The following is a 26,019-nucleotide window of genomic DNA, read 5'->3' as shown; positions in this document are numbered from 1 at the left end:
CCAGATGGTGCTAACACGGACAGAAATAACAAGCAGAAGCATTCGGCAGCACATATCCTTAGTCTGGGGGAATCCATTTAAATCTTTTTGAGAAGTGACTGTAACTGAGCTGCCACATAGCCTCAAAATGCTACCTCAGGTTGCACAGTTGCAATCAAATGTGTAAAGAGACATTCAGCTCTCAGGAAGGTAAGGCCAGGCTAACCTTTCCTATCAGATAGCACCACGGCTCAGCTGGGTGCTTGGTCTTGGGGGGATATACGCAAGGGATCGGCATAAAACCCCGAAGATATCGCTCGCTCCCGAGGATCGAAGGATTGTAGCAAAGGATAACATGCGGCTGGAAATGAAAGCAAGCATCGCAGAAGCGCGGAAAGGCAGGAGAGCTGAGCAGAGGTGCAGAGAGGCCTGGAGGATGCAAGAAGGGCGAAGAGGCTGCATAGAGGAGTCGTCGTCTCTCTTTCGGTCAAGTTCCGAGGCAGAATTCACGGTGGGATACAGTTTTTTTCTTTTCTTTCACGAACGTGACATGAGCAAGACACAAATAAAAGAAACTTCTTGTCTGTAGAGCCTAGCCCTGAGAAAAGACCATTTAGCTTCAGGAGAAATAGGAACCGTGAAACCAGAGGCAGTAGGCAGAGTGTGATGACGATTCTGTGGTAAGAGGGTCGCTCAGGTATCAGCAAGGCCACTGGGCGGCACTCGGGGCTGGCCCTGGACACTGCGCTCCACCGCATTCTCTCCGGCTATCGTGGATGTCATAAGGTTCGGCCCGCTGGAGTAATGGCCATGAAGAAACCACCCTTACGAACTGTGAGCGGGCTCTCAGAGGACCACTGTCGATCTAACAGACGAGCTTAAGTGCCCTGAACAAGTACCAACTGCTGCATGTGGTCGTCATCTGTGACAGTTCCCCGGGCCCAGCGAGGTGAGAAGTGGAGCCGAGCCCACCCCCCCTCTTTCCAACTTTGCCATCAGAAAGTTCTTCTCCCACCCAGCCCCCTGGAACTGATTGGGAGACCCACACCTGGGATTCTGTCAGTACAACAGGCCCGCAGGATTTTGTTGGAGATGATTGGAATCTTACTAAAAAGATTGAAATATCTAGTCACCATGGGGTAGCTTCTGGCTCTAAATAGATAGTGATATATAGAGTGAGCTGCCTCTCTGTATATAATGAATCTGGGGAACAATGTAAGTATGCATTCCACATACATCATGTCCATCATCCCAGAAAAGTTCCCTTTTAGGCAGTAGTGTGCTGGTAAATGGTCACCTACCAGCATTCTGAAAAAAACAATCTATACACATATGTGTGAGTATATGTTTATTATAAATTTTACCAATATAAGAGATATAGGAAAAAATTCACAGATATTAATAAAATACACAATACTCTTTACTATAAATTCCATGGAGTCAATTGGTTCTCAAAGAATGCTATTGCTGATTTTTACCAAGCTCTGGTTATCTGTAGCCAGCCTATGGTTACAACTGATTAACCAGTGTAGTTCTGATATGATGTTGACGTTTTTGTTTACGTTAATGAGTACTACAAACATGAAACAACATTTTTGCGTGTGGAAACTTCACCTAGTTACATCAGATAATGGTTTTCACATAATGGAAGAACAATTTCCTCGAGTTTTTATGCTATTCACAGTGTAATAGCTACAGGCACGACTTCTAATCTGCGTGATCAACATTTTTTCCCCCCATCACTTTAAGTCTAGATAATCAACAAAACAATCAATCAAGTCCTAAATTTGCTGATTTCCAGTGTAAAAAGTCCTACTGCAGCCAATTTCAAGACATCGATGTAATGTCCCTGAATGAAGCTGCAAAGCCGCACAGTAGCTCATCATCATATGGTATTTCCACCTTATAGGTCCAAATGACATTAACAACCTCCAGGACAAAGTTAACAACATCTAGTAAAAGAATCGGGAAGTGGCGGAGTTCATCTTCACTTTTGTTCTGAATACAATTTAATGGTAAGTTACAGAATTTTGAATGATTGCTGTGTCGAACCCGAAAATTTAACCATCGGCTCTCGCGAGCCAGCACGCCTCCACTTGTACCCTTGCATAGCCTATTCTGTCCCAAACACAGACATTTTTTTCAATAAGGAAAAAGTAAAAATACTGAATACTTGAATGATTGGTGAATGCTCAGGGTAAAATCTATTATATCTTAATATGTCAAGAAAGCAAAGCTTCGACCCATAGAGGTGACCAGAAGTTGATCTGTGTGTTCCCACTTTAGGAGCGGGCTGCTCAGAGCGTGTGCCTGGGATGTCAGTGTGACAGTGATCAAGACACCAGAACAGGACCCAATTCCGGCCCAAGGGCTTATAGCAAAGGCTCAAAGCAGGCTTTTTTCCAAAAATGTTTTTAATTCCAACATCCCTCTTAATGGCTTACGGTAGACTAATTTAGCCAGTAATTGTTATACTAAAAATAGAAGCTAATGATTTCAGCTAAAAACAGCTAAGCCAGTACTATCAAAGTATACTTATTGTACAAAACTGATTATCACTGATCACATTTGTTCCCCACTTCCTTATCCCTGTAGAAAGGCTTAATAAGATGCCCACATCGAAAGCAAAAGCATTTCTTCCTCTCCTGAGACCCCAGACTATTAGGAACGTATTGTCTAGAGGGCACCCACTTCCCAGAGCTCGGCTGAGAGGCATCTCACGCAGGCGTATCCCACAGAGGGTACTACCCACTACGGCTCATCATATTGGTGCCACTCGGCAAATACCGGCAGCATCAACTCGTTTCTCCTGAGCGCCCACAGGCCCCTACCGGCCAGCTCGGTGCCACATAGCTTGGCACACTTTGGTTTCCAAAGTTAAGTGCATTTTGAAAAGAAGCAAGGCTTTTAAGGCAAAGATCAGATCAGAGCTATGCCACACAACTGTCCAGCTGGAAGAAATCTAGCAAAATAAAAGAAAAAATAAAGTTTTCAGGTACCACTGTTTGAATTCGCTAGGCATGCTAGAAGGTAAGCACCTGAAACGTCAATAGGCTGATGACATGATTAAATATTTTAACTGGCAACCATTCGGAGCAGAATTCAGATTTGCTGAGCCACCCGATATTCAGATTTAATCCATCTGATGTACGTTCCCCAAAACTTTATGACGCTTGTTTCTATAAAATGAATTTTGAGTGTCACAAAAAGCCACCTGGACTGGAGAAGTGACTTAAGGGCTTCTTATAAAGGAACCTCAATTATTAGGCGATGAGAACAAAGTTCCTAGGAATGCTCTTTACCAAGCCTTTCTGGGGCATGACCTTGATGAAATGTTAATTTTACAATTTTTAGAAATAATGAAAGAAATGATTAGCTTTTGTCTTCCTCTGAGGATTGCCCACATTGCTAATAATACCGAGAAGCTGAATGATTTTAATGTAGGGCACTAGTTTTAGTGTCAACTCAGAATTTTCTTTTCCAACTTGTGACATCTCAACAGATATCCCATGTCCACCTAACTTTGGGAAGCCTGTTCCTATTCTCGTCTTTGGGGGGGTGGAGGGGGGCGGTCTTTCAGGCTAAGAGCTTCACTGTGCGGTCGTAGGCATCTGTGCACGCACACATCCGCACACAGATACCAGTTCTTCCTTCTGGCCGCCAGCTCCAAATGCTGCCCTCCAGCTATAGCTACACAATCTGGCTCCTTCTCACATCCTGGCCCAGCCCCAGAATGGAGTAGTGAACACAGCAGAACTCCGAGGACTGCAGGCCCACGTGGTCACCTACACTTGGGTGGGTGCAGGTCTTCCGACTGCCCCTACTCAGTGTGGGCTCCCCCCTGTCGTGGTGTAATAACATGTTTTGGATAAACACAGTAGCATCAGATTGGGCAACTGCTTTCTACTGGCAGACCTAAAATTAGGATTTCTTGGATTAAATACCTAATGTATGAGATTAGATTAGTTGATAGGGAAAAAAATTAATCAACTTTAAGACTTATCCCACCAAATCATTGTATTTTCCCCCAAGAAGAAGGAAAATATATTTTTAAAGAGCAGCTGAACACGGAAATGACGTAAATTTAGGATTGTTAACATTATGTACCTTGTGACAGGCTTAGTTTAGGCAATCTGGAGCAGAAAATCCACTTTCTCTTCATACTGATGTAACCATCCTTGTCTAAATAATTTCAGCCATAGGGAAAAATTTAACAGAATCCTAGAAAAATGTTATATATTCTGCGCATGGGATCATCTGAGTAAGGATATGTACTGAGGAAAAGTCATGGATCTTTACTATTTAGTCGGCACCAACATGCCACTGATCTACCTACTTTTATTTATTTATTTTTTACGATGGAATATTATTCAGCTTTTAAAAAACATTTTATTTATTTATTTAACATTTTATTCTCTGCCCCCCACCGGTAACTGATATACATACTTTTAAAGGGCTCTTTACAAGTTTTGTTTCTCTTGAGAAGAAGCAAATTTTCTTTGAGTGCAAAAATGTCTTTTAGTTTTAAAAAGTAAGTAGTTCCAGAATGCATAATTCTGAAGAGTTCCTTCTGTGCTATACACACAGGGGCCTGGGCCTTCTGTGACCCTGGCAAGCTAAACCGCCTCACCATCACAGCTCCTGTAAGTTTTCTGTATCAGCTGATTCATCAGTTAAAGCCAGGTCTGTACATAAGTGCAGCTGGAAGAAACTGTCAGCAGTGCATTGCTACTTACCAGGGCAAGCATTTGTATTTCAAAGTTGACAAACAGGATAACAATTCTCAAAGACTATTAGCTCTAAAAAGAGCAATTGCTGATTTTGTCCTACCAAATGCTACCCTTGCATATGACCCTTACTCATCTTTGGTTAATCGCAGTCAAAAGTAACATTTCTTAGAACAACAAATATCATGGGCAGTGAGCCCAGTATCATTTGCCTTTCACCACAAAGGCCAGTCTGGTCCAAACTCAGAATCAAGGATATTATTCCAGACTGCCTCGTCACTGTCACTGTGGAAGTTTCCTTAGCAAATGATGGGCTTCAGATTCCCTGGCAAGAGCGCCCAAACTGGAATTTTCTGCAACACGTCCATAAGAATGTATATTCAACTCTAAAGCAAAGTAGGGCAGGTGATCAGGAAATTTCCTGAAGGAGAATGGCCATGAACATAACCTGACTCCCGGTGCCACGCCACTAACCCAGAGAACTCACTTCATGTGAGACACTCGAAGTCTACCTTGAACCTACCCTCAAAAGCTGATGGAAACAGACGAGGAAAATTCTTAAGAACTACCCAGGCCTTGTACCTTTCTCTAGAAACACAATCCACAATTAGGAAAACCAATTTGAAAAAAAAAAAATGTAGATGCTACTCAAATTTCAGAGCCGTTATCAGTGTGGGCAAACTATTAACTAAAGTGGCTGATAGGCATGTTTCTTTTCTTGTATTACAAAGTGAATTCCCATTTAACAATTTTGATTATTAACTAATTTAGATTAGTTACAATTTAACAGAGAACATGAATCCAACTGGTTAAAACCTAAATGACACCATAAAACTTATTAATAATAGTAAATCCTGAATATGGAAGATCTGTAACTCCTCTAATACTTCTACTTTATGAACCGGATTTTTTAAAAGATCAAAGAAATACTCTTTTGAAGAACAAAGTTCTAGGACAATGAGGAAAGACAAAATAATCATTACAAATTCATTATGGATCCGTCAGAGATTTTTTTAATCCATTTAAATCTAAGTATAGAAGATCAGACTCTGATCCTACATTATTTCTATTTTTTTAGAACAACTTTTCACTCACAAATTCAAGGTTACAATGGCCTTAAAAATATCCACAGAGAAAGACTGACATGAAATACAATATGATGAGCAGTTGTTGCATTAAGGCGGTTATTTTCCTTTTCTCTATTTTTGAAATTTCCTATAGCATGTCATATAATCTTTGTAATAAAATATTATAAGAAAGAATTCAAGGTTACAAAACACGGTTGACTTTATAAAATAATTCTGCAAACAAATGTGTGGAAAGGAGACGTTCGACCAAGATAAAGAAGATGCTCGATGGGAAGGCTCACTGGGGCCCTGGCCGGGGCCTTAAGGATGAAGGCCATCATTAGCATTACTGTTCCTGGCATCACTGTTCTTGGGGACAGGAGACAGCGGGAGCCCCCTCTCCTGTGGTACACAGATTCCTACCAAGACACGTATGACAAACACTGGATTCCTACCAAGACACGTATGACAAACACTGGATTTCAGAAAATTTATTAGCCTTGTGTGCCTGGGGAATCTCAGAGCACATGTGGAATCTGATTTGGTTTTATGGTGAGGAAAGTGAGGTTCACACACAAATACCAAAATGACCATTAACAGCGACAGCAGTGGCAAAAGCAGCCGCTGTAGGCAACCATACAGCCTCACTGGCATTCTGTAAGCCATGCACTTAGGTGAGATTAGGTAACATTTCTTTTTCATATTATATTTCATTTATTTAACTCTGTTCACTTAAAAAAAAAAAGCTATATGCAAAGGACTGTAAATAGATGTCATTCCCACTGACAGCCCACAGAGGGCACTCTCTGTACCCTTGCAGGAGGTTTTCGAGGCAATAAAACCAAAACCTCTATTTAAAATATGTGTGCATATGACAAAATTTTAAAATTCATTTTTTAAATAGCCTAGCGGCCATTCCAAACTAGTAACTTTACCCAGAGAGAGGGAATATACTGTATTGATATATAAAAATAGAAAACTTTCGATAAGAATTTCAGAGTCCATTCCTCAAGAAATCATACAAGGACGTGTGCCCACAGGCTGTACATATCCTAATGTAACTCCCTTGATCTCTGAATCCGTCCTCCTCTGCATCGGAGGTATCTGGAGGCTGGGCATTTGCCTAATCCCGGGGCAGGGGGCTCCTGGCAGGTGTCACAGCTGCTGGTTGGTGAAGAAGGATTTAGTCTCCCTGCAGACAGGATTCACACAGAGTGGACAGCTCAGTGTCAACTGCTTGGAGCACAGCTCGTTCGACTGGATGTGTGAGTGCACCAGATCGGCCAGGGCCTGCAAGGCGGACGGCAAGAAGCAAAGGTTCCTCAGAGGCAAAATATCTGCTCATCTCCTATGGAGTCCTCCGCCCACCCCCGCTCATCTGCACAGGTGATCACTACGGCCGGGGGTTCTTTTCATTTGAATTACGAATCCTTTGAACCAAATTCTATACTATCTTCTCCCAGGAAGCCTCTCTTGGAGAGAACTTAGAGATTTTTAAAAAATGAAATCCTCTTACCCCCACCCGCTACACCTTGTCTCTGAAAGGCAGCTTTTTAAATCAGACATAGTTATAGGTGAGTAGAAATCAGAAAATTGGGGCTATCTAGAGGAAAAAAGACTGAGAGTATAAGGAATTCGATTTTATTTTTGTAATTAATTGGAACTCAAAATGTTCTAATATGTGAGAAAACCAATATTCTGTAAGGGTTTCTCAGAGGATTACTCTCCGATACGTTCTACTAAAATGGTTGTAACGCTATAGATACCTTAGAGAACAATGGATTTCCATTAAGAGACTCTGCTCTTCTGATGTTTTCAACTCCACACTGAATCGAATGAGAAAGGGGAGGAAAAACACGCACATGTTTTATTTTCTCTCTTAAAAGAAACTGCTACAAAAAATAAAAACATGCACAGATATACACATAGACGACTCAAAGTCTTACTTCAAGAGTTCCCAGACTGCTCGGAAATGAAAAGCAGTCACGGGACCAAGCACATATGCTGATCTTCACCTCTGTTATCGCAAAACTGTTCTTCAATTTCTATTCCTTCCCCCACCCTGTTACCTTCCCACAGGTGCTTTGTTTCCAAACCATTCTTGAGGTTGTATCTGATAGGATTCCCAAGTAATTGAAATCTGTTTACCGTTTTTACTGCACCTCTGTAATACATGCCTTTATGGACTCCACCTACGCAGAACGTTGCTTTAAGTAAGTAAAGTTTTATATCTGTTTTGATTCCGAGTGTCAAAAAAGGTCAATTAATTTAATGTATATTGAACCTAGACTGGATCCAATTCGGAGCTGGATTTTAAATATACTTATATTTAAAAATTCAAGGATTGTTTCACTACTACTCCTGTTCTCCTCTCCCAAAAATATCCAGTTAATTATCCCCCAAGTAAGTGAGGATTATCTAATTATTATTTACTCAGGTAGTAAGGATCTTCTCTTTCCCTTTCCAAAATGCTGATGGCTTTTCGGCTGCATTAACATCAGGAGATGGGCATGGGAAAAATGCTGAGATTCAGCAAACGCATAGCTCTTAACTTGAAAAGAAACTGTGTTCTACAACTTCACAGAGAAGTCAGTAGCCCCGAGGTAACCCGTGTCGGCCAGCAGTGCTGAAACGCTGCTGAAGTGAGAGTTAAAGGATTCAGTTCTGTAGGGCAAAGCAGTAAAATGTGTATCGACATCAAATCCCATTCTAGAAACTTATCCTAAGAAAATAATGGGAAAAATAAAAAAGAAAATGATGTTTGTTACAGAACAGTTTGACAACAAAAATTAGGAACATCTTCAATGTATGCTAATCAAGGATTTGTTAAAAATAATTACAAAGATCTAATTATATTTATTGATTTGGGCCCATAATATATTTTTAAGGAAAAAAAAAGGTTACAAAACAGTGTGCAAAAATACCATTTTTGTTAAATGCGTAGAAAAATACCATCTTAATTAAAATACACATACATTTAGAGGAGAAAGGGGACTTAACTTTTGTTAAAATATTAGTGTACTATGTGTGAGGGGTAAGATTCTGAGTGAGTTCTATGTTATATTTCTCTCAACTGGCTGAGCTTTTTATTATTTTTATTATCAAAAAGGAATATTTACTTCTGCTTGAGGAAAAATTCAAACTACTTTTTAAATAAAGTCAGTTGTTTTAAGCACGGTATATTCTCCCATCAAAAGAATGAAATAAATTGTAGCAAGATGGTTTTCTTTATTCTCTATATGGACTAATTTATAGTCACTAATAATCCATTTGATTACTAAGGAATGGCCTCAGTTTGATAATATGAATGAATGTGAATTATCATTCAATACAAACAAAACTTGTTTTCCAAGTATGAACTATATTTGCACTTAGGTCTTTTTAGCAAGCTCACATTAGCCAAGGTCATGGCGAGACACAGAAGGCGTTATTACGTGAAATCCACAGACAACCCTGCAACCTCATTTTAGCCAATTACAACTTTCCTATAAATTCTTTATCAGAATTACTGACAAGTAATTTAGGTATCCTCTAACTTCATCAATGCTTGATTGATGACCAGGATGTATACACAAAAACCTGTGAGGCTGGGTGCTGGCTGAAGCTTCCCCCAGCCCACACCCTGCCCTATACCAGCCATCCAGCCTTTTAAGACCAGGCCTCCATCAATCACACATGGGATGACCAGGGCCAGGAGTTCTGGCAGAAGATGGCGGGAAGGGCTTCTTGGGTCCCAATGCTTCCACAATTCCCACAGAAACAGTGCCATAATCGAACTCAGGTTTCAGGCCGGCCCTCAGAAGCCATGAGACAGGAGAACAATAGATTTTCTCCATTCTGAATGACAATTCACATCCATCTTACATTACAGGACACTAAGAATAGTAGTTGTTATTTCAATAACCAGACTGATCACAACACAGCAGCAAATAGCTAATTGAGTGCATAAAAAAGGTAGTCAAGAAAATAACAACACACACTGCTCAGTATTCATTCCATGCTCTTCTCTTAAACGACAATGACTCCTAAATACCTCAGAAACCCAGAGAGAAGCAATGTAATAGCCTTAAGTAAAGGGCATTATTAAGCAAAGAAAAGGAATTATAAGATAATAAAATGTTTGGCCTCCAAATTGGTAAGAAGGACGATTACTTTTTCTTAAGGAAATATGGTTTTCATTACTTTTAGGTAGTACAGTAACTCGAACTAAACAAAATGGTGTCGCCCCCAATGGGCTGCCTGGTTTCAGAAAGGCATGAAAGTGCTTCCCCACTGCTGACCTGGAATTAATCTGATGTGCTCAGGTTATTACTCAGATTAAGTATCCTTCAGAACAAGGAGGACGCAGCACATGCAAATGTATATACCAAACAATACTTCTGAGTGATACAGTTAGATCACTACAGAGAAAGCTGCCCTTTCAAACAAATCACAATGGGATTAACAAGCCAGATTGCAAGACTTACCTCATTAGCTAGAACCTGAGAGTACTCGATATCCAGTTCATACAGTGTCTCAATGTGATCGCTGGTAAATGCTATTGGAACCAAAAGAATGTTCTTCCAGCCCCTCTCGCAAAGCCCTTTGATAGTCTCGTCTGTCTGAGGACCCAGCCAGGGCATTGGACCAACCTACGAGAAAGGAGGATGCATGCAGAGGGACCACCTCTCCCACTGTGCCCACTGCCCTGGGCACACACACCTCCTTAGGAGTGAGGGCCATGCTTTACACCTGCTTTAATGGGTTCTGGTATTTCCACGTTCAAGCTCGAATCCTCCTAGAAGTTGGTAGAATATAAATGACAATTTCTGTCATTACAACAGAAAATAATACATTAAGTAAACGAAGCTCGACTAGCCGCTTGATTTCCCTTCCACCTCACTTGCTTGTGGAGTTCTTTCTGCCTACGGTGAGCAATCGGGTTCCGCAACAGTCTGTCTACGTGAAAGAGCCAAATCTCATCGTTTTAAAACAAAGTCCTAAAATAGACCTCCTCAAAAGAGCTGACTGCCTGCAAACACACGGAGCCACCTACCTTGGACTGCCAGACCAGTCGGTAGGGGTTGGAGTAATTCAGCTTCTCCATGACTCTCTGGACGGTGGCGCCCACCTCCTGAGGATAGGGGTCCCCTCTGTTGACCACCTGCAGCAGAGACACAAGGGGGTTCAGTCGCCAACATTGTGCGGGGCTCGGAGGCCTCACCACGCGTGGTGACACGGCGTGAGCTGGGCCTGCAGTCCTCCCCTGCTGTCTCCTGCACTGACTCAGAGCGGGAATTGAAAGAGTGTTGTATGGACAATGTATAGAACTGAGCTGATGGGGTCCAGGTAAAGAAAAGGGGTAAACGCTAGCGGGATAGAGAAAGCAGCAGCAACGGGGTTCAGACTGCGGACTCCTCAGGAGTACGACCTGTGTCTTCTAATTCCCATTCTAATTCCACTGCAGAAGAATGCTTTGTGTACAGCGAATGTCTGATAAGTCAGAGCAGCTTGTTAATACCTTGAAAATATTCAACGGAAATTTCATTTTTAATGCTTTAATATTGAGTTGTGTACTGGCTCCCTAATACCCTTACTCTGCTTATTTCTTCTCTATTATTTCTTCCCATAACACTTACTACCTCCTAATATACCATAAGATTTTCTTACGTGTTATGTTTATTATCTCTTTCCTCCCAATCTTTGGGGGCAAGGATTTCTGTCTATTTTGTTTATTCCCATCCTGTGACAGTGGATGGAACAGTGCCTCGGTGCTGTAGGGGCTCAGTAAATATTGTTGAAGTGAAATAATGATGAATAAGTTTATGATATTACTAAAAGTTAGTAAACAACCATGAGAAACATAAATCTGGAAGGAATGAGGGAAATATAAAGTCACCATCAGGAAAGCACAGAAATAACTGCCACAGGCAAGATCCACCAATTGATACCAAAATTAGTGGGCAAAAGTCTGAGAAACAAGACATTGGCATAGTCTGGAAGACTCTCCCCTAAGATATTTTTAATTACGAAGAGAAAAAGAGTAACTATACAATGGACAAATCCAGCAGACACCACCCTAGATAAATGACAAACGACCACAACACCAGCAGTAAGTCCCACTGCCATTACGCATCCCTGATGTGATGTACTGGGAAGGACAGGTCGCCTCTGGGGTAGTCTCCCTATAACACCTAACCTCTGTCTAATCACGAGAAAGCACATCCAAACACAGGTGCATGCTACCAAACAACTGACATTCTACAAAATCACTCTTCAAAAACATCAAGGTCATGAAAGATAAGCAAAGTATGAGGAACTGCCACAGACTGAAGGATTCTGAGGGGACATGACGACCGAATGTGAGGTGGGATCCTGGACTGGATCCCAGAAGGACAACTGTGGAAGCGGCGAACTCCGAGGGAAGCCTGGCCTTGGCTCGCGGGCACTGCCCCACGGTTCAGTTCTTAGTCCTGCTCTCTCTACTCTGCTTACGTGAGATGCCAACGTTAGGGGACGCTACGTGAAGGGGATGTGGCAACTCTCTGTATTGTTTTTGCAAATTTTCTGTAAGTCTAAAATTACTTGAAGTAAGTTTTTAAAAAGTCACGAAGGGAAAGTCATTAGAAGCAAATGTGGGGGAAAAGAAGCGCTTGCGAGATCCGCTTTCTTCCTCTATGATCGTACTCTCTCCCCTACGCCTTCCTTATCCTCACGACTTCACGGCCTCCCTCCATCCCACACAGATCCCCTGGGCGGCAAAATAAAAACAAAAACAAAAACAATAAAAAACCTGGAAGCAGCATGCTCAGTCCCGAAGAGTTACAAAGGGAAGCAGCACCTGGAAACGTTCACGTATAAAAATGCGTTTCCTCCTTTCTCAGTTCAAGAGCTTCCCTTCTGGCATTGCAGACGTGGCCTCGTCACACACAGGACAGTTACAAATAGGATGAGTGTGGAAAAGGAAGAGGGGCATGTGAAGAGGACTTGCATAATGCAAGAAAGGAGAATCTGACCTGTTCACATAAGATAAGCGTGCTTCCAGAAGAGAGAAATTTCTCTCCAGAGCCATATATCGCTGAAATGCAGGAGGGGAAAAGCTGCAAAGGGCTCGACCCTGGTGACCGCCAGGGGGCAGTAAAGACCAATTAGAAGAGTGGCCCAGACACTACAGTTAACTCCAATAATCCTGGGGTTAAAACCTCAGTAACACCTAAAAAAATGTAATTCTCCACCTCTCCGGCTCTGAAAGCGATGAAACGATGCTGCTTCTAAGCTGATGAAACTGGCTGCTTATTCCAAGTACTTCTATATATTGCACAGCGCACCAGCTCAATCATACTTGATCCTAAAAATGCAACAGATATGGCACAGATGCTGTATTTCGATGAACAGCCAGGGTAATATGATAAACTAAGGAGCAACCAGATCACAATTTGAGGCACTCTACATTCACTTGCCAAAGTGTGGTCCTTAGTCTTAGCGAGTGAAAAATGGTCATCGCTTCCTGGAATTCAAACAGCCGCTTGACAGGCTTAAGGACAGAAGAATGGGATTAGGAGCAATCAGTCTAAATGGTGGTCCTATGAGTCAACCCACTGAAACATCGGGCAGGTAAAAGCAATCTTCTTAACTGTCCCACTTACTAAAAATCTTATACATGACTAAATCTTCAAGTTATTATAATTTTTATGCAATAAACTGTAAATATTATAATTTGAATGAGCTATTAGGTTTCAAGAAGTGAGTCGAGTTAAATGAGTACCACGTTAAGTCTGAGATTTAGAATTCATCCTTGCACTGGGGTCAGGACATTGTAGAAGCTGGGTCCATGTTACACACTTAGAAATCTCCTACCACGGGGTCATCCGACGAAATGTTCTCACTTACGGACATTGGCAGTGAGTGAGCCGAAAAAAGAATGACCACCTCGCTTCTCTTCTCCAGTGGAAAATGGTCCAGTTCTTTCAGAATGTGGTCTGCAAAGCACTGTGGGAACACCAAGAAAAGGGGATCAGAAGGCAGTGGGAGGAAAGAAATGGAAAGAAAAGACAACCTTTTAAAAATAAGAGCTACACCAAAAATCTCAGAGCAATCCTCAGAAATCGGAACTCTTTTTGAAAAACTGCAAACAGTACAGTCTCTCTTGCTTTGGTTCATCATCAAAATGGCTCATAACGGTTTCAGGGGCCTAGGGAATTTGATGGGAAACTTCTAAAGCTCACTAATGGCTCAGTGAAAATGAATGCTCTGGATCTGCCTCCCCGCGGGAGGAACAGGGCACACTTCCAGATGGAAAGGAAACACAGATGGGAAGGAGAAGTTGTTTTAAGACCTCTCATTTGCTCGGTTAGCAGGAAAACAGCTTACAGGGTCTTTCTAAATCCCCTTAGTTTGGCTTTCAGGCACATCGCATTAAAATACATTAGACAGAAATAGTAGAGGAATAAGAAAATACTATCTATTTTTATGACCTTTTCCTTCCGAGCTCACTATCCTCACTGAGTCATTCTTCGGAACAACCTTCATCACAACAGATGAGGGGTTGTACAACTCTCATTAAATTCACAGAGCGGGGAAAGACGCGCCGACTCGGGGGCGTGTTCAGGCACATCTGTGGAACCTGGGCTACGCACAGGCCCCGCCTCCTCCCCCAAATCTCTGTCCACCAGACCAGTTAATGCCTTCGTCTACTTGGCACTTTCTGATTCACATCAATAGGTGCTGAAATACCAGATCTGAAGAGGCTTTCTTTCATCTTACACTTTAATCATTCTCTGTCATTGCACTTATAAAGCAAATGCTGCAAAGGACATTAATGGGTCAGTGGACAAAATTCTAACATGAACATAGATTAGATAAATTAATCAATGTTAAATTTACTGAAGTTGGATATTGTATCATGGTTATGAAAGAAATATATTCCTGCTATTTAGGTGTAAAGGGTGACTTTGTTATATATACGTGTGTATATATATATGTACACATAAAACTTATTCTCGAAAGGTTCAAAAAATCTTATGTATATACAGACATACATTCAGAGATAAATGTTAATAATATGTGAATCTAGGTAAAGAATAGAGTTCCTTATACTATTCTTAGTCCTGTAACTTTTCTGCATGTTTGAAATTATTTCCAAATAAAAAGGTTTTTAAAAATATTATAGGTCCCTCTCAGTGCCTTTTCTCTGTCTCTCTGTCTCTTGCACTGTCCCTCTCACTCTCTGCCTCTGAGAGGAGACCACACTCTGTCTGTGGAGTGTTATCCCTTTTCTAATAAACTTTCCCTTTGACTCTAAAAACTAAAAAACTAAAAATAAATAAAAATAAAAAATAAAAAAATAAAAATAAAAATATTATAAAGGACAATTTACCAGAACCACGTAAAATTATACTTGGTATTTGGATATATCACTGGTTAATCCTAAAGGATGAGCAAATTATCCCCCAATAAATATTGAGATATTATTAATCTTTCCAGAGCCTTCAAAATTTGATAAATAAATGCCCTATGGCACAACACGGTGTCTAGAGTCAGTTCCCTTTTCAAAATATATGATTTACTTATAGAGTAAATGTAATAGGATTAGATACAACAAAAACAGTATTTTCTGGTGGCCTTTGCGGTGTTTGGAAACTAAGGATGCTCAGAAAGGATTATTTTGGACAAAAGCCTACATAAGGAGGAACGCTCATTTACTTCAATTATTCCAACAGCCAGATAACAGTAGTAAAATGACTATTCTGAATAATTACTATCTATAATAAGTAGAAATGTAGATTCAAAATATGTATAGTTTTAGTTTTTAATCATAGTTTTAGTTTTAGTTTAGCCCGGGTTTTTTTTTTTTCTATTTCTGCTAGATATAAAATCTCTCCATGTAATCTACTTAATATTCAGAATAAAATCTGTAAGTCTTTGATTCTGAAAAATTTTGGTATTTTTTTCTCATTTTGAAAAATTACAAGCACAAACGCAATCTGTCATGGCTTACAACAGAATCTAAGCCATCGTCCAAACTGAGGCGCCCTGGGCAAGAAGTGCCGCTTGAATCGTCTAAACTCCATCTGCAGTATTTTCTCCGTGCAGTCCCGCCGCAGAATGAAAGAGGCAGGCAGCTCTCAGAGCCTTCAATCACACCGTCCAGATAAATGCCTCTACGATTCCCTTTCATTTTATGAACGGAGACTTCCTCAGTTAAGAGACCTTTCCATCTTTCTGCCGCCCCCCTTTTCAAAGGGCTGAATTTTAATGCAAATCTAATCACTCGCTGGATCAGGGCAGGCAGATGCTGCGCAGATCCCTCAGTCCTCTGTAACCACATGTCAGTGCTGACCTGAAACACCCCTCGTTTCTGATCACAGGCCTCCAAGAGCAAAACCGTCAGGGCTCGCTGGGGCTTCCGGCGATACCGACGGGACCCCACAGCAGAGCCGAGTTGTGGGGGAACACGAGACCAAAACGATACTCATCCCACAGGAAAGGTGTCTTCACTTTCCACTTGAAATTGGATTTTAACCTAAGGGTTAACCCTCGACACCATCTACATGCCTGAGGGTCATTGTCTGCGCCAGGAGGAGCTGGCCTGCTTTCAACGATGTCTAGCCCCATCTAGTGGTTCCAGATTTTAAGTGACTCCAGGCTTTAAAAAGGGTGTTAAGCTGGTATTTCGCCAGAGAACGTCCAAGGAGTGAAACATAAACTGGATGAACTATAAATCATTTAATATTTCTCCTACCTAAACTAACTCAAATAACTTTCACTGGCAAAACAAAACTATATTTCCATGATTTAGGGCAATTACCAATAGCCTGCTCATATTCAAAGGGCAAAAAAAGGATATAATAACTCCAATTCGAAGCTACTGGCTTTGGAATTGTAGTTTTAACTGATTCTCCTAAAATCAAGCATCTATTAATATAAATATATCAATATAAATTGTATAGGAGAAATCTGAAATTTCTTCTAATACATTCAACTTTCTCAATTAAAATGTTAAATTTTATGTCTCAGAACATGTAGATATACTATCTTTAAAATTTTTAAATCTTTTGACATTTTAAAAGATTTAGAAAACAGAGGATTTATTTGTCAGTCATTCAATCTATGGATATAAATTAGCAGAAACACCTTGCATAATCTTTAACATTCTGGTGACTGGGAAACAAAATGTAATTCTGCTATGGTTTATGACTGACAGTATTAATCTAAAGAAAGAAAAGATTCTCACCTTTAATCTTTACATTTATTTTCTCTTGTCATAATAAATCAAGACTCTAATACTTTTTTTTTAATCCCTAGCACACAATTAAGCAAGAGAACAGGGAAGCTCAGAAGTACACTCGGAAACCAGGTAGGGACAAGAATCTGACCCCTACCAGAAGCTGGGGTGACGGGCTACTGGTAGTTGCTGGCTTACCTGAATGAGGAGGGGATGTGTGGGCCACCTGTCAATTGTGCTCCACTTCATCACAGGCTTCTTTCCCTTTTCATTATAATATCTGTAAATGGCATTTAAGCTGCTGCCTGAAATATACAGTAGGGGCCACTCAGTAAATGCATGCTGATTATGGTGAAAACAAAAAACAGACTCGTGATGGCAGCAATTTTAAGTTCAAAACAGACAACTGCTTATATACTGAATCAGTCTAATTACAATCATTTCAATACTCTAAAATGCATATAGATTTAACTACCCTGCAAATGAAGGTCGCTAAAAAGCAATCAATTTCAATGGCCTTTCAAAGACTGCTGAGGTCATTTCTAGGGAGAAATAGGATGGCAGTGGATTTACGAAATACAACCAGTCGTTGTTTGCAGGGACCAAGTCTTACAACTGAAAGCATATTAAAAAAATTTTTTTTTCCCATTATTAAGGTAATCAACCCTACTACAGAAAATGTAAGGGCTGAGAAAGAAAGGAAAAAAGAAAATGGCCATTATCCCAGCATGCTAACATTGTTTTATTATAGCATAGTTCTTTCCAATTATTATTTTTCTTTATAACCGTTTTGTTTTACAAAGTTCTAACTTTCGGTATATGTCAATTTTGTATCCTGAGTATTTTGGGCATTTTCACTTAATATTATGAGATAACTATTTCCCACATTACAATAAAAGCTTTATAGCCATCCTTTCTAAGGGCCTGTTGATAAGAAAGAGTAGCTTATTGAGGTTTCTGTAAGCACATTCTATTTTTAACTGCTTCTACAAAATCATCATCATTCCCTGGAATAAAATAGATGGATATCATTTGTTAGGTAATCTAACAAAAATCTGTATTTCTAAATAAAGAGATGGAAATGATGAAAATTCAAAGCCTACAGGAAGGTAAAGGGTACCAACTCAATGCAACTGGATCCTGGCCTAGGTGGGGCTGGTACAGGGGCCAAGCCTTAATCCCAACATGGGGCACATGGGGCCTCCCCCTCAATCTTAATGCAGGGCCAAAGTTCCAAAACATCCCCATGCTTCAATCTGCTGGCTTCTCTATGAGAAATGTTAATCAGTTAGGTTACCAAATTTAAAAAATGCTAGTCAGGACAGAGCCATATTTAAATCTAATGTGGTGCTCTAAGGCTCATACTCAACTTTCAAAAAAAAAAATGAGTTCCACTTTGATGAGTAGAACAGAATAAATCAGATGAATCCAAACTGAATCCATTCCAGGTTCAAAAACAATCTCTCCTGAAATCACAAAGTAGTCACCCCCACAGTCACACTACAAACCACATTTTACAGGTGAATATCGTTTTCAGATACACAAGATCCAGGCCAGGACTTCTGGAAGCCACATTAGTTCTTCTGGGTCACTCAGGAACATTTCATGACCTACCAAAAGTAGTCATTAAGAGGAAACTACAACTAAAAATCTTGCTGTGACTGATACACAGAATATACTGGCTCTGCCACAACGTGTGTCTAAAAGATGTAATAAACGATCCTTAGTGGCCTCAAAGAACTAATGTGCTTCCTGAAGGTTTTCACATCTCTAAAGTGAAGATGTACCTGCCCTTACACGTGACACGCACTGGGGCAGGACTGCACAGACACTGACGTTTTGAGCACACTGACAGAGCCAGCTGTGAAACGAAACCCGTCGTCACCCTTTGTTACGTAAACAACCATCTTCTTGTCTAATTTGGAGAGCAGACATCTACATGTTGAGAAATATTTTTTAAAGTAAGGAAAAAGTATAGCTTAGAAATTTATAAAATCTGATTCATTCTCCAATAACATATTATCAGACATTTTGAAATCATAGAGGAACATTTCCAAAAGAAATCACAATTCAAACTCCTGAGGGTGTCTGAGAACTCAGGCATTTTCACAGGTGCTCAGAACAAATACTTAAGGCACACAAACAACAGGATTTGAATATATTTTCCAGCAGCCTTTTGTTCCTCCTTACAGTTATAGAATAATAATACACACTAATATCCAAAAGGAATTTGAGTAAAAATGTGCTGACCTTGATATAATAGAAATAGAAAACAAATGAATGTATTTGTGCCTAACAGTAGAAGCTTTACCTACAATCGATGGGACAGGGATTGGCAAACATAGATTATTCTCCTGCTGCAGTTAAACATATAGAAAATAATATGCAATAATATTTTCTAAAATCTAGAAAACTAAATTTGCAAAGGGAAACTCAAACTGGGCTTTGGGTTAACCAGTAACCAACCCATAACTGAAGCATAACAAAAAAAAATATATGAATATTTCCAATGTTATATGGGCACTTCTGCTTTCAAAATGGAAATAGCAATCACCTTAGCTACATTAACAAGACTATTAAGGTAGCCATAAAAATAAGGTTTATTATACAAACATATAAAGTGGCTTAAGGTTCATTACTGATCCATTATGCAACTGCATTAAAGCACTGAACACCAGCAGCTACCGCCTGCCACCCACCATTTGTAATTCTCAGCCAATTGGCCAATAACTCAAGGGACAGATGAACCATGAGATTTCAAGTGGACTGACCTGAACTCTCGTGTTGAAAGGAGACGGGCTGGATTTGCATTCAAATCACAAATGATTTATCCTTTCCCTCCACACTCAGGTTCCCTGTTATTTTTGCCAGGGGCATGCCCACCCTCCAACTGTCAAAGAGAAGCCCTTACCTGTGGTAGAGCAGCTGTACTGTGGGTACTGCGTGAAAGCAATAGCCCTTTCAAGCCCGTCTCTCTCCATCTCTTCAATTGCTTCTTCTGTTAAAGGATGGACATACCGGAATCCAATATAGTATTTGTGAGGGGCTGTTAGGGAGCATGTGTGGAAAGGAGAAAGTATTAATCTTTATACAGATTCCTCAGTCGCCAAACGTAATGCAATGTCCAGAAAAAAAGAGTAGTTAACCTAATTTCCTACAGTGCTGATAATGTGGGAGAGCTGAGAATATTCCTTGGACTTTATCCAGTCTCCAGCCAGTGCATGGACGTTTAATCACTGTTTTCAGGACCAAATTCCCCTCTCACATACACACACCTTTACTTGGCACAATGGTTTTTTTTAAAACTCAAGCTTCTGTGCCTAATTCTCTTCTGTGCCTAATTCTTAAAGTGTCAGCTACTCTCACGTACGAGACACCATGGTAGACACTTGGCTTTTTCTCCTCCTCACTCATTATACCTCACTGTTGAGACAGGGAAACAGAAGCTCTCAAAGGTTAATGAACCTGCTCAAAGTCACACCGGCAGATGGTCCAGCTGAAATTACAACGGGCCTTCCCCATCCCAGAGCCCGTGTTCCCTCCACGCCCCCGCCTGCTTCCACCCCCGGAGTCCCCTCCTCCAATGCCCTCACACCCCAGGTCACCTGGTTTACACAAAAGCCCTGGGACACTCAATATAAGTTCACTGAGAACAAATGATTGAAATGATTCTCCTCACTTAGTATATGGAAAAAAAACAAAACAAACCAACAATGTTTAAATTGGAGGCGACGACTGAGATTTATAATAACTGTTCCTGGCACCTGAATGACCCAAGTCAGCCATATATCTTTGTGATCCTTCCTCCATCGCTTTACCAACTCCCTCTTCTAGCTCCTCCTGTATTTTAAAAGCACCCGCATAATTTCTTAGGCATTTATAAAATCATAAAACTGAACGTTTCCTAAGGTTACCCAGTCTTGTTTCCTATCTTGTCATGGGATTACACCTAATTTATACTCAGGGATGATACTGAGAAGATGCTACATAAATACTAAGTAACAGTAAGCTGAGACGATGTTACTGTCCAACCATTAGCAGCGGCAACAACTAAAAATGTGACACTAAATTGCCACATAAAAAAACATTTAGGTCAAAGTGAAAGGAAAGATAAATGCATTTATTGTTTATACACACACACCCACACACACACAAAATTTCTCAATAATTTGACCCAGAAAATGATGAATCAAACCAAATGAAGCATGTCACTTAAAAGCAGAATACTGAAAAGAGAGAGAAGCATGTATGTATATGGGAAAGATGGTCTGATTCGGTATTTTCTGGTTGGAGACCACAAAAATAGGAAGAAAAGGGAACAAACGGAATTATTTTTAGTTCTATGCCTTCTAAGCCACCAATTTTATGTTCTCTTGCATAAAATATGGTCAGCTACAGTTAAAACACACCAGAGAACTTGACTCGGTAAGCAAACTCCAAATGACCGTTCAAAGATTATGTGGCTCATCGTAAAACTGCCAACTATCACAATATCAACAAGTCCATTTTTAAGGTGCTCTTGGTGCTGAGGTGGAATTTGCTTTCTAATCTATTTTGAGACGATACTATTATCAGATTGACACAGTAAGATCCCCCACTGCTGTGGGCCAACTAGCTTCTCACATTTTCTTTCCACCTTTGAAAAGATGCAGCCTAAATGCCCGGGATCTGGGAGTTCCTCGACACTGCTGACTAAGGGAAGTGGAGAGGCTGCCCTTGCAGATAAAGGCAGGGTGGGGTCCACGTTTTGAAGTGGGAGAGGAAAATAGTCTGCAAAGTACAGATAAGCTTTGCTTAACCGTTGGCGTGAAGATGGCTTACAAAAACACATTTAGAAAAAACGACAATGTGTGCTCTCCGACTAGACCTCTCCTGAGGAAGTAACAAGAGTTCGGGAAGGTTCTGTGGTGATCAGGATGGATTTTGCACTGCGCTGGCGGCTGCAGCAGGAACATAGGGGGCGGAGAGCCTCCTGGACTAACCAGCACCACGCCTGCCCCCGCGGGCCCAAAACACGGGACTCCCTGGCCTAGCCTCCTCTGCCCTCGGAGCCACTGCCCGGGGAGCTCTCGGTGGTGAGAATGAGGAGAAACTGGATTTTTAAACAGCAGAACACTTCCAGTCCATTAATGTAGTATGTATAATAGTTCGAATGTCTGATTTGTACATGACTTTGAGAGAAAGGTGTGAAATATAGAGCACAATGCTTTTTAATTTGCATCAGATCATGAACCCTATGCCAAAGACAAATAAAAGCTTATGGTTATTGAATGTTTGTCATCTACTACAAGCCATGCTAATGCCTTTCCAGATTATTTTATTTAACATTCGCAATGATCCTAGGAGTGGGTTCTGTTAACATCCCCAGTGTTATATGGGGTAAGCAATCTGCCTGAAGTCAAACAGCCAGGACTGGAGAAGCCAGCTCCGTCTGTAAGACCCACCGCTCCTTCCTCCCCATCACACACCCTAGAAAGAACAGAATTATTTTACTCAGTAGCACTTACTTCAGCTTCACTGAAAGCAGTGAGTCTACGTAACTAAACTATAATTTTTTAAATGTATTTCAGATTTAGAATTTTCATGAAATTATTACACTTTGCATCTACTTCCTTCTGGATTCCCTAAATTACTATAATGTGGTGTAACTATCTAAAACCAATTCCAAGTTATATTCGTTTCATATAACACAGAATATAAGTTAACAGTCAATACTATGTGAAGACAGTGCAAGTCTCAAAATTTCTATACAGGCTATCAAGCGACAACTATTTCCCTAAAAAACTGAGAGCACAAAAACATTTTTCTATCTGTCTGCAATCTTCATACTTTTTTTTTTTTGCCTAAAGAGAATTTTTCTAAACAGAAATGGACATAGCTCAAAATTATAAAGTAAACTTTATAATTCTGCAGGAAAAAAAAAGTAGAAGAAGAAAATAGAAATGAGAAAGAGATGAACAGAGAAACAAAGAAACCAGAAAGCAGGAAGGAAAAGCAGCATAAAGTGAGGGAGGGAACTGACTGCTCTCCCCACCCAAAGGCTCCTGGGTCTTCACTGCCGAGCTTCTGGTCCGCTCAGTGAAGCGTGAGTAGGACAAGGAACTTCCTCCCAGGCAACCGGCTGAGCCTCTGCTGGAGGCGGAGAGGCACGCCTGGGGATCATCTTGGTCTCAAAAATACTGCCAGACCTTGAGACTATTCCAGTTTCCCATTCCACACTCTGCGTGATCACCAGCCCTCATACAGCCCTCATACAGACCCCAATAGGTCTTCAAAAGATGTTCTCTCCACCCCTCAAGCAGACTGGTCTGCAGCAGCAGTGGTCCACTAGGCTGGAAGCTTCATGTAAGTAGAAACCATGTTTTTCAACTTTGAATAGCAGCATTGCACAGTGCAGGGCACGCGATGGGTCATTGATGAATGAATGAGTGGGTGGTCTTGGGCCCTATTCAACACCACTATCATACCCTGCCACTAGGCCTGCTGAAATGACTAGGTGTCACTTACCATGCAGAAGAAAACAATAATTTAACTTGCTGGCATCAGAGGGTGCCAACTGTGGGCCACAGAGGATGGAGATATGCCAAAGGGTCATCAGGATAAAAACCCTCCCAGGACGGGGCCCTGGACAAGCTTCCAAGATCCAGAAAAACCAAAAGTTGCACCCAAGATAATCACCCCCCGCCTCCGTGAAGACTAGTAAGAATGTTGCTCCACAAAGGTAAGGGTATAACTTAGTCCCTACTTTACCCCTCATCACTATTCCTGGCATGTGGTCATCATGAATCTCTGATGTAGGTTAGAGGAAGAATGGATGGATGTGGAGATTAATGGCTGCAAGAGTGGGTGAGTGATCAAATGGGCGAATGAATGAAACAAGGAGGAAAGATGATTTCCTGTCACATTATGACGTCGTGGTGGGACAGACAAGCCACTGAGCTGATTTGTGCTTCATGGATACCCTAAACTTGTCCCCAGAGTTATAATGAAGAATAATAGGCTTTTTTTTCCCCATATAAGTCTCTACAAGATGGAAGGTTTCAAAGACTCTTCCAACAATTTTGACTCTGAAAATAAGGAGTGGGTATTATTATTCTTTAGTTCCTACCAACGCAGGGAATAATTAATCCTAGAATCTAGATACTTGTAACTTCCTCTCTCTGTACTAAATGGCCACATGTTAAAATGATCAGATGTTTGCTAGCAAGTGAAATACTGAGTTAAATTCACATCATTCCATGGGACTCTTTCTGGGCCAATCTTTCCCGGGTGCCCTCCATCTAAATTCCTTTTTCAAGTCTGACAACTCTACTGGGGCCCTTTGTGGTGATGGGTACTATACTAACATCAACAGAAACAAACAGCATCCCTCCACTTCTTCCACTGAAGACAGAGTAACAGCTGCAGATCTGATTCACACTAAACCTTTTATCGTGATAAACTGCTGATGACGAGACTTTGTTTTCTATCAAGTAGGTGTGAGTAGAGATCAGCTAAGTCTCGCTGACCCAGCATTTTAAAAGACACACTGTGGCACGTGTGGCTGAACTGTGTAAGGAATGCCCTTGAGCCACACGTGAAGGCAGAAAGCAAATCTAACATTCAGAAGCGCAACTGAGCAATTTTCCAAGTGAGATGATCTGCTGGGGGCTAGAGAGCCCTTTGTCCCTATTTGTGTGTGATGGGAGACTGGCTTCTGAGAGCAGCTCAAGTCGATGCTCAGTGGTGTCCTCTCAGAGAAGAGTGAAATGCTGGTGTTCGTGCCTAGCAGGGCTGCTCTCGTTGAGGGTCCCCACTGTGTCACATTCCTGATCCTGAAGCCCTAAAATGTATCTGCCATTAATATACTTTGCGTGTCCTAAGACGCACATTTTCTGTTTTAACATTTCTCATATTGGTCCACACCTACAACAGATGCTATCTTAAAATTAACAGGCAGTTTTTTTTATGTGTGTGTGTGTGTCTTAGAATTACATAAAAACAACGGTACGTCCTACAATCATGGTCTCTCGAATGCTATTAAATACGGCACTGAACAGTTCGTTCGTGCAGCCGGTGTTCGATGCTGCACATCGTCATTCCGTGTTGGGGGTTCTCAGAGGACAGCTGCCAGATGTGTGCAACCCTCTTTTTGGTGACACATCTGACAAGGCCCTTACGTGCCTCACAACGGTGGTATTGCCAAGAGGTGAAGCAGTTGCTGAAAGTTGCTTAAGAGTCTCACGGCTGCACGACAGCTAGCTAACTCTGTTCTAAATGTTGATCTAATTAGCTATCCACACAGTAAGAAAAGACAATAGCAGCATTCCCCCCAAATTTCTTTCTAGAGCAGTGATATATGCCTCTTTTATTATGGTATACAGCCCTTTAGAATCTAGCTCAACTTAACATATACTTCAAACTTCCTTTGGAAACGAATGTTCCAAATCTTTAGCTTTTTTATTTGTAATGTAAGGAAATAACAGAAAAGGTTCTACAGCCAGGACGAAGAATAAGGCCTCGAGAGCTAAGTTAAGTGACCATGCATCACACAGGAACTGCGCAAACCGAGACCAGTCGGGACACAGAGCTACGTTAGGCGTCCAAGAGTGTTTCGAATTTTGTAACTACTTCGGAAGAGCAAATCTAGTGGGCCGTTAATTGAGAAACGCCGTACCTGTGTGCGGGGACAACTCATCCAGCAGCTTCACCATGCCTTCTCCTTGCTTGGAAGTCCACATCTTGATGGGGGATCCGCCTCCGATCCTGCGGTACTGCTCCTGAATTCTGGGGGTTCGGCGTTTGGCGATGATTGGTGCCAGCTTACTAAAGCATTTAACGTGTAGGTAAGTGGATTTTATTCCATCTTAGCAACTCAGACACATTTTTTTACTCGATTTAAAAAAAAAGGATAAGCAAAATTTTTAAAAGAGCCTAACAAGATCAAGCCTTTAAAAATTAAAGCTTGGGGTCACTGACAATGGCCAGTTCTTCCGGCCTAGATTAGAGAGAGAAAACGAGATACTCTAGGGAGGGGCAGCCACCTCTGCCCCACGAGTTGTTC

At 41.1% G+C, this 26,019-nt stretch overlaps 1 protein-coding gene across 4 annotated transcripts in view; it reads right to left on the bottom strand.

Moving 5' to 3' along the window:
• Positions 1-6,249: 6,249 nt before the first annotated feature.
• The window catches only part of FECH (ferrochelatase), a 29,880-nt gene continuing 10,110 nt past the window's right edge, over positions 6,250-26,019 (bottom strand). For all 4 annotated transcript variants that reach the window (XM_039840821.1, XM_039840802.1, XM_039840810.1 and 1 more), the window contains 8 exons: positions 25,633-25,781; positions 19,888-20,022; positions 17,175-17,281; positions 13,643-13,741; positions 10,809-10,916; positions 10,240-10,404; positions 7,540-7,599; positions 6,250-7,063 (listed from right to left, as the gene is read on the bottom strand). In XM_039840821.1, the coding sequence (XP_039696755.1) occupies positions 6,929-7,063; positions 7,540-7,599; positions 10,240-10,404; positions 10,809-10,916; positions 13,643-13,741; positions 17,175-17,281; positions 19,888-20,022; positions 25,633-25,781 (958 nt within the window). In that variant the 3' untranslated portion in view covers positions 6,250-6,928. The remainder of the gene's footprint in view (positions 7,064-7,539; positions 7,600-10,239; positions 10,405-10,808; positions 10,917-13,642; positions 13,742-17,174; positions 17,282-19,887; positions 20,023-25,632; positions 25,782-26,019) is intronic.

This window comes from Pteropus medius, unplaced genomic scaffold (assembly GCF_902729225.1).
Source record: "Pteropus medius unplaced genomic scaffold, Ma_sr-lr_union100, whole genome shotgun sequence".
In the NCBI taxonomy this organism is placed as follows: Eukaryota; Metazoa; Chordata; class Mammalia; order Chiroptera; family Pteropodidae; genus Pteropus; species Pteropus medius.
Note: the sequence above shows the minus strand (reverse complement) of the source record. Positions and strands in the feature narration are given on the sequence as shown.